At 45.2% G+C, this 9,107-nt stretch overlaps 1 protein-coding gene across 3 annotated transcripts in view; it reads right to left on the bottom strand.

Moving 5' to 3' along the window:
• Nucleotides 1-57: 57 nt before the first annotated feature.
• LOC112588023 (temperature-induced paralytic E) overlaps nucleotides 58-9,107 on the bottom strand; it is a 29,402-nt gene continuing 20,352 nt past the window's right edge. For all 3 annotated transcript variants that reach the window (XM_019843032.2, XM_025300755.1, XM_011147201.3), the window contains one exon: nucleotides 58-4,086. In XM_019843032.2, the coding sequence (XP_019698591.1) occupies nucleotides 4,023-4,086 (64 nt within the window). In that variant the 3' untranslated portion in view covers nucleotides 58-4,022. The remainder of the gene's footprint in view (nucleotides 4,087-9,107) is intronic.

Here is a 9,107-nt window from a genome sequence, read left to right as displayed (position 1 = left end):
AGAGGACGAAGAAAAACGGACAAGGAAAGGCGCGAAAAAAATATGATAAAATGTATATCCCGTGAAAAAAGCTTTGACAACATTTTATTGTTAACCGCAGAAAAAGCCATATACACTTTCACACGAAATCGATCATAGTTCGACAATAATATCGAAAAATTTATAATAATTGAAATATACATAAATATAAAGACGCGCGCACGCGCGCGCGCGCGACGACGATGTTACACGTTTCTTCTTCGCGTGTGTGCCAGAACTGTACAAAAATTATCTCGAACATCTTTCGCAACGCTCATTGAACAACTTATTATTCGGTGAGATGGCATAGGCGTATAATTTCTCTTGTGTTTTTACCTTTTGCCGTTTTTCTCTTCGTTTTTAGTAAAATGACGAAATGCTAATTGCATTCTGAGGTGCGCTTTTATAAATTCACAGAGCTTTGACTTGTCACGTATGAGATGCGATATATTTAAAATCGATAATCGAATACACGGCCGGAGCGGGTGGAAGGAACGATTTTTGGTGTTTTGCGCTTCTATAAATCTATCTAATCCTATGTACTTTTAGCCGCGACGGTTAAGTGCCATATAATATTTATATATTTATATGTATATATTTTTTTTTTATTGGTACACTATCCGAACGCAGCACGCACCTTTTTGTTTTCTTTTTTTTTTCTCTTTTTATCGCGAGTTAGTACAGATTAACAGCAGCGATTTAAAATGTTCTCAGACGTTGCGTGCTCTATCGTATAAGTCTCTATTTGTTATAATTATATATATCTCTTTTTTTTTTTCCTAGAATTCCTTTGCAGTGACTTTTAATGCGATATTTAGTTTTCTCTCTCTCTCTCTCTCCTCTCTCTCTCTCTATCTCTATCTCTCGCTATCGTATTGCTCTACCAATGCCTCAGGAAATATCTGCGCTCTCAACTTGTATACCAATAAAATCCGCTCGCTCCCGTTCGTTAATTCCTTCCTTTCTTCCATCGTTCAACATTATCGATAATATTTCAATTATATTTTTATCTGTTAATACTTATTAAATATTTTTTTAATTATTGTAGATCACAGACAACTTGTTCTTAATCCATAAAAACAATTCAATTATCTTTTTTTTCCCCATAGATTACCGATGTGTATAGAATGTGTGTACCTTTCGTAGTGATGTGTCGCGTAAATATAATGCATATTCTTCGGTATATGTGTGTGTGTATGTGTGCGCGTGTGTATGATCGCAGAAATAGCACGAATTCCGGGAAAGTGAATCGACAGTCGAGCGATAAATACACGTATGTGTGTGTGTGTGTGTATGGGTTCGCCTTAGCATCTCGTCCGATTTAATGCCGCATGGAATACCCGATATTTTTTCCACAAGTGATTCGCGAGCGATTAGTTTTGAACAATTACAAGCGAGTCGTCCTGAGCGAAGGAGGAAGGGGGAGGGGGGATGACTCAAAGTGAAGTACTCGAAGTTTCGATACAAACACTTGCGACTTGGACACCTTAAAGTACTTACACGGACGGGGGGAGTATTCGAAGGGAGAGCAGTTTCCATGCGGCAAACGTTTGGTCGATATTCCAGGTGACGTTAACGCTTTACAAAATCATAACGTAGCGTACGGCTAATCGCGTTCACGGTTGACATTGAGACGATAATAAGACAAGTCGTTCTTTTTCAAAGCCTGAGGAGAGTAGCACGAAGCTCATTACGACTGATAATATCGAGGTCACGACTTTATGAACCGCCCGGGCTCGCAGAGTACGCTTCGCCTCTCTCTCTCGAGAGAGAGAGAGGGTGCGAGGGAACCCGATAACCCATTTAAACTTATGCGCAATCGGAGTAGTTTGATCTTGTAAAAATATAACGTCGAGATACAAACGGCACTGAACAAATTTAGCGACGATCGGGGTCTGTTATTTCTCGCTGCATCCTCGCGACGCTTGTCCTATCTCTCTCTCTCTCTCTCTCTCTCTCTCTCTCTCTCTCTCTCTCTCTCTCTCTCTCTCTCTCTTTCTCCTTGCTTCGACCTCCGAAGCCGAACGGCGCCCTGCTAATTGTCTCATTCGAAGTACAGAAAGAGAGAGAGAGAAGGGGAACGTGACAACATACAGCCAAAAACAACAGACCGAGTCTCGGTTTTGGCTTTATTACAGAGAAACACTCTCGAAACCGCGCACGTTTCTTCGTCCCGTGTGCACTCGTGCGTATCGATTTGAACGCGTGCGTAGTCGCGTATGTGATTCTCGCGGAAGGTACCTACTACGTTTCTGCGAGCGTACTCAGTCAGGTACCCTAAACAACGCTGGGATTTGTGCGTGTGGAGATCGTAGTATATGGACGAGGCCGCAACGGTGCGGGGGTGGACTTTTGCGAATCGCGCACGTTATCTATCTCGTCTCGTCTCGTCTCTTTCCTCCCCCTCCCCTCCCCCTCTCTTCTTTTCTCCTTGTTTTCTTTCCTTCCTTCGTTATCTGCACAAAAGCGTGTGTCGCCGAGTAATTTATCAACGGTGAAACGGACGTGTGTGTCGTCGGTGTGTCGTCTGATAAAAGTGTCTAAGATGCACGTGAGTGGACGCATCATGATCACACAGCAAGCGAATTACCTGGTAATACTCGTAACGTTATTTAACGCTATTTAGCTCGTATATAGTTTACTGATTAAGTTTTTAGTCCATAGATAACTTGTGACTTTAATATACAGGTAGCGGTGATATACCGCGAGCCTCGCCTCGCCTCTCCGTCTTCCCTTCTTCCTCCTGCGCGTTCTCCGCTTCAGCTTTTCAGCCGGGATGTTTGCTCTCGGCGTCGTCGAGTGAACCAGAGGGAGCGTTTCGCTCGGTGCGTGCGCTTCGTTGCAGGTATGTGCCTCGGTCATTTTGAGAACGAGCCTCCGAGCCTCTCTCGGTCGAATTGATCGGCGAAACGTGTCGCGCGGAGTAGCGGGTTCCTGTGTGTGTATGTGTGTGTGTGTGTGTGTGTGTGTATGTGTGTGCGCGTGTAAAAACAACGCAAGTCCTCTTACAATCCGCGCCACCCAAGAGGCGCTCCTCTTGTGACTCGAAAAGCGGAAATCGTCGAGTTTTTAAATCTCCTGCGCGAAGATTGCTCGGACTTATGTCGCTTTCAAAGTGACGAATTTCTTCCCCGCCTGACGGGGCACGTCGCGACGCGCTGTGTGGAAAATCGCTCAAAAATATATATATATATATATATGTGTGTATATATGATGCAGCCGATCGCTCGTACGTTGTGCGCGAGCCTGCGTAAGCTCCTTCTCCCCACGTGTGGGGCCGGGGCTTTCGACGTGCGCGGGATGCGAGGCACGAGGATTTGATTTTCCGGGCCGCGCGCGGGTCGCACTTGTGGACAAGCTATAAGAAAAGGCATCGTGCGAGGTAAAGCAATTCGGCGACGTGCGGTTAACGTCGCGACGAACGGACAACCCCTCCGGCGTACACGAGCGTCTGGCCGAAGACTCGCACGATCGGGGGGGGGGAGGGAAGAAGGGGGCGGAGGAGCGAGGATCGTCCCCGGGCTCTGTCGACGGAATCGTCGTCGTCGTCGGTGTACGCGCGACTCGCGTTATGAGCTGAGCTACTATATCTCGAGTAGGAAAAAGTCCGTGTCGCAAAATATCGTCGCATCATCTGTGGGGTAGGTGGGTGTAGATGGGTAGGTGGGTACAGTCGGCGGCCTTCACGACGGTGACGGATTTACGACAGAATGGCAGAGATTTGTCAAGGTTCCCTCGAAATCGCCGTTTCTTCGCGATTACGATTCGCGGCTCGGCCGAGTGCGCCTCTGGTTCACTCCGTGAATCGCGTGAGGGTGGGTTTTAGTCGATCCTGAGACAGAGAGGGAGAGGGAGAGGGAGGTAACCTGACTCTTCCACGCGGTTAGCAAAGCTCCTGCGACCACCGTTGTGGTGAACGGTGACGTCTTGTGTTCCTTACGGACGCGATAAGATCGCTTAGTGTGGTCTCCACGAGATATTATCCAGACCTTGAAAATGACGCTTCAGACTGCCGCCGTCGGCCCAGGGGGAGTTGAGATACTCGTCGTCATCGTCTTGCTCAAGTTTCTGAAAAAAGAGAAGTCTGAGATAACGCGGGGGATCCTCTCGTTACTGAGCGCTCGCGAGAGAGAGAGAGAGAGAGAGAATCGTTCGTCAAGCAGCTGGATGCGCGTCTTCGTCGCGGAGTCGACTCGTTCAGTCGGAGTCGAGCAGCGTCGAGAATCGTTTGCGTGTCGGACGAACAATCGCACAAACAGAGATTATTCGCAACACGCATCCCGCGCCGCGAGAAGCTCTCGCGTCTCTCCCCTCGCGGCCTTCGCTGAATTCCGAGCCAACTTGAAGCCTCGACGCGCGACTTGTTCGCGCGAGACGCCGTATAATTGGACACTTGATAAGCGCCACCGCGGAGCGGCATTCTCCCTCCGGAAAATCCGGGCGATATTTTTACTCTGATTTATTCCCCGCGTCATGCATTCCTCCCGAGACTCGGCTCGACGTTTCGCATATTAGCTCAACTCGTGAATTCAAAGCTTCGTTGACATCCGAAACTTGCTTCTCTGTGCGCACAGAGCGAGAACGACCCTAATACCTCGGTTTATACAAGCTCGCGCAGCATTCGCGAGCAGGCGACCGCGAGAATTCGGCAACGAAGGAGGAGAGTTCGAGGGTTGTCGTTTGGAAGTCATGGAGAACAAGAGAGAGAGAGAGAGAGAGAAGAGGGCCCTGAGGAAGCAAGAGCGAGTTAGGCAAGGCGTGGGCGGTTGTTGGGTCAGAATCGATGCTCGCGTCCTTGCCTCGTCTCAGTGGCCTCTTTCACGCATTTCGTATAAACGCGAAAACCGCGCGGTGCTTCTTCGTGGTTCCCGCCACCTGCTACCCGCCGACGTCGTCGTTCCGCGGATTGATCACGAGCGCACACTCGAGCGAAACTCGCGCGGGCGAGCACCGACGGTGCGTGTGTGCTCGGCTAATAAATAGGCGAATTGCATGGAATACTTGGGCATTTATTCTGCAAAACTGTGAATCTCTCTCTCTCTCTCTCTCTCTCTCTCTCTCTCTCTCTCTCTCTCTCTCTCTCTCTTTCGTTGGGGCAAGACTGACGAATTATTCTCACGCGAAAGAAAATAATTTCAGAACAAGCGGAATCATCGGGATTTTAGAGAATTTTATTCGTATATACGGCCTCAAGAGGACTCCTCTAAGATTAAGAGGGAAATATTGTAAACACATTGTTCTTAAAGTTAGAGGGATCATGTGTGTATAATGCAAATCTTATTGATTTCAATATAAATTTCCTCTTATACACAGAGATTATTTAATCTTCTTTTGAGAGGATTATTATTTTTACTGTACTTTATTCTTACTGGTTATACTAGTTCATTTGAAAAAATTATTATAATGTATAGCGAAAATATATATATATATATGTATATAAATGTACTTCTAGTTCCAATTCTACAATAAGCAGGTGCGAATGAAATAAGATTATCGTAACAAATAAATTTTCAATCAATTTTGTCATGGACCTGATAGCTACAGGGGTGTTCATCATAACTAATTGTATGAAACATAGTTGAAAGAAAGAATATATTATTCAACTTCTTGCAATAGATTATAAACTGTATTTGATCAAATACAGGTAAATTATCTTCGTTATATGTTACAGCAACACGCATATCTTTTTTAAAAAGCGTTTCAAATATTCTGACTCATGAGCAGATATGGTTATTTTTTTCGTTCATGTCTGGAGGTAGAGCATGACTGAACAAAAGAAGCCGACATTCAAATCAACATATTCCTCTTCATATAAGAGGAGAATTAATTGATACAAGAAAAAAATCCTTTTGAAGTACGAGAAAAAGTTAGAAAAATATCTAATAAATTTGAGATTAATGGTTTACTTTAATCGCTTTATCGAGAGAGGAAATCCTTTTTCTGTAAAAGGCTTTGCTTAGATTATGAGAAAAATTGAGAAAAATCACTTTACACAAGTAGAATACTTTTTTCTAAGCACTCTGGGAATTTCCCCCCGAATCTTTCCCTCCTCTCTCTCTCTCTCTCTCTCCCGTGTTTTAATTCTCCCGACTAAAGCCGAGCGGCTTGGTTCTTAATAGCGGACTTCAGATCTGCCGAAGCCAGTTAAAACAATTAAATGCCTTGCGTTGTCAGGAAATTCTCACGCAAGACGAATGGGAAAAATCGTTTCCCCGTTTCCAAATCACGGGGCGATATTTGATGAGAATTTTCCCTCGCCTTTCTCAGCGCGTCACCGAGATACGCGGATGACAGTGCAAACTGGGGCGAAGTACTAAGTAGCTTCGCTACTCGTCGAGCTACTTGTTACTATATTTCCTCGACAAATGTAACGGGTCAAACATTGTTACACGGCTCTCTCAGAGCGAGACAGATTTGCGGGCGCGGATCCCGGAGAGCTCTCTGCTATTTGCTCAAGAATACATCCCCGTGATTTTCAGGGCACACACGACGCGTCGCGCAAGTTGTTTATAATGTTCGACACACGTACGTGCGCGTGTGTATCTGTGCGACGTTAGAAAAATACACACTACGCGCTTCAACGAGATTGCACGAAAACAAATCATCCGTCGCTCGTCGGTATGCTCGTAAAAGTCAACTCGAAAGACGCGATATGACAGAATAGAGAGACCAGCCTGATATCGCTGTTTCTGTCGCAGCCGTCCTTTGAATGGTAGATATAAATCGGGGATACTTCAAATAGATTACTCGGTGTATGCGGTCGAAGAGCGACGGTGCGAGGGGGGGAGAGGGGGGGAAAGGGGAGGCAGCGGCGACTCGCAGTCTATCACGCAGCCATTCGACCTATATCGTCCTGCATCCCAAGCCGCTATTTATAGATGGATGCGCCGGCAGTGTGGTCGAGAGAGCACTTAGCCGCGCCATCGTTTTATCGCGTCGACACGCTTCGCGTGCGTGCGAGCGCGCGCACGAGCGAGCGAATTGTTTTTATAAAATTAATCGAACGCGCGCAAACAAGCACAGCACGAAGAGTCGAAGGGAGGGAGGAGATAGCGGCGGCGATCTCCTCTCCGGGGATCTCTCCGAAGATTGCCAGCGTGTAATTCTCCTTGTAAAGCTCGCCGAACCCCCTCGTACGATTAGCGGCTCACGGCGCTGCGATGGGAAAGAGCGAAGAGACCTTAGTCGGAATCCAGCGTGTACGGAAAATTTCCTCGTTTCGTGCAACATTTTCGATCTGTAAATTTCGCGTGTAACCGTCGCCGAAAAGCGACACCGCAAAATATCGAATTTGCTCACACCCCGCTAAAACCCCGAGGCAATCGTGAGTTGTGAAATTAATGGGCAAAACTCCTGTTTAGGGAGACCCACCTCCGATGACCTTGTCTGTTAGATATATTATCAAGGAGACCCTCCTGAGTCGCAATCAAAAGGTTTTAGCCGTCGCTCATTGTTTATTAAAAAATAATTAACAAGAGAAATTTCATAAATAGAATGTAATTTTCCGACACTGTGTACATACTTAAGGAATGAACACATGCTATACATGTCCTATACATGAATATGTTCATCGTACTACTGACCTACAACTTCATCTGTTCTTTTTAGTCGCAAAAAATTTTTTTAGTAATTATGCAGAAATAGGGACCACCTCCCGATGTCAATAATTTTCATATATGTTATCAAGTTCTGTAATGTTGTTCTGTAATGAGTAATGTTCTGAAAGTTTTAACCCGCGCTCATTGTTTATAACGGAGTTATGAACAAATGAAGTTTCATAAATTTTTCCATGCAGTTAATCCAAACACAGTCTATATATAGAAATGTAGGAAACAGTACATATAAGCGAGGGAGGGGCGCCCCCCTCCTCGAATAAATCCTAACCCAACTTAACTTGTTGCATCTTTATATGAAAAGATTTCCTTAAAACCCACCACCAAATTGTATGCAGATATAATAAGTTAAATTGGGTGGAGGTAATAGGTGATAGATCTTAAGAGAACTTATTCAACAATGTCCAAAAATATATAAAGATGCAATAAGTTATGTTAGATTATGATTTGTTTGGGGAGGAGGCGAAGTCCCTCTCCCGCTTATATGTACTGTTTAACATTGTTTAATGCATATTGTGTCTAAAGAAAATGGGCTCTACCTATAAAATTCATTTATCTATAGCTTTCTAAAGTGAATCCCCTAATTTACGAAGTAAGAACGCTTTATAAAGAAATATAAGAAATCAAAACATTACACTATATATATAACAGATATGGTATGTATATATTACATGTTTCTCCAATGTATATTTGATGATGGAGAATTATTTCCTTCTTATTAAACTGTTTCGAAAAATTACGTTACATTCGTATAACTTTTTTGTTAATAACTTTTTAATAAACAATAAACAATAAGCGACGGCTAAAACCTTTTGATTGTGACTCAGGAAGGTCTCCTTGATAGTATATCTAACAGAGAAGGTAATCGGAGGTGGGTCCCCTAAACAGGAGTTTCACCAATTAATGCTTATCGCAGCCCTGAAATGTCGAGAATTAAACGAACGCGAAGAACGCGATGCGAAAAGTCGAAGGAGGAGCGGCGCGTGCAATTCTCGTGGTGAGTTCGCCGGAGCCTCCGAGTACGATTCGCAGCTTCAGTTCGGTTCCTCAGGAATCCACTTTGCCCCCGCTTCCACTGTTCCGCGGAACTATAAAAGCGGCGTTCTATCATGATCGCGCAAGAGAGAGAGAGAGAGAGAGGGGGCGGAAGAGGGCGACTGAACGTAGCGCATGCTCGTCGCACGGAGGCACTCGGTCAGAGCTACACAGTCCGAAATTCTCGTCGATCACTGGATATTATCGGGCGATCCATTCTCGTAGGATTTCTGTAACCAATTCCTCCGATTGGGTACTTCAGTATCCGCGGCACGTCGCACGATTAATCGTAATCCACGTGCCGCGTGACGTAACCTGGAGTAACGACGGCCGATCTGTCACTCGTAACGTGCACGTTCCAGCGATTCCATTCTTACGTACAACACTCCGCGATACCATCCTCCTTCTGTCTCTGTTACTTTGTTTTTCTCCGCTCAAGAA

This window comes from Harpegnathos saltator, unplaced genomic scaffold (genome assembly GCF_003227715.2).
Source record: "Harpegnathos saltator strain DR-91 unplaced genomic scaffold, Hsal_v8.6 scaffold381, whole genome shotgun sequence".
Lineage (NCBI taxonomy): Eukaryota > Metazoa > Arthropoda > Insecta > Hymenoptera > Formicidae > Harpegnathos > Harpegnathos saltator.
The sequence above is the reverse complement of the archived record's forward strand: the minus strand, read 5'-3'. Positions and strand labels throughout refer to the sequence as shown.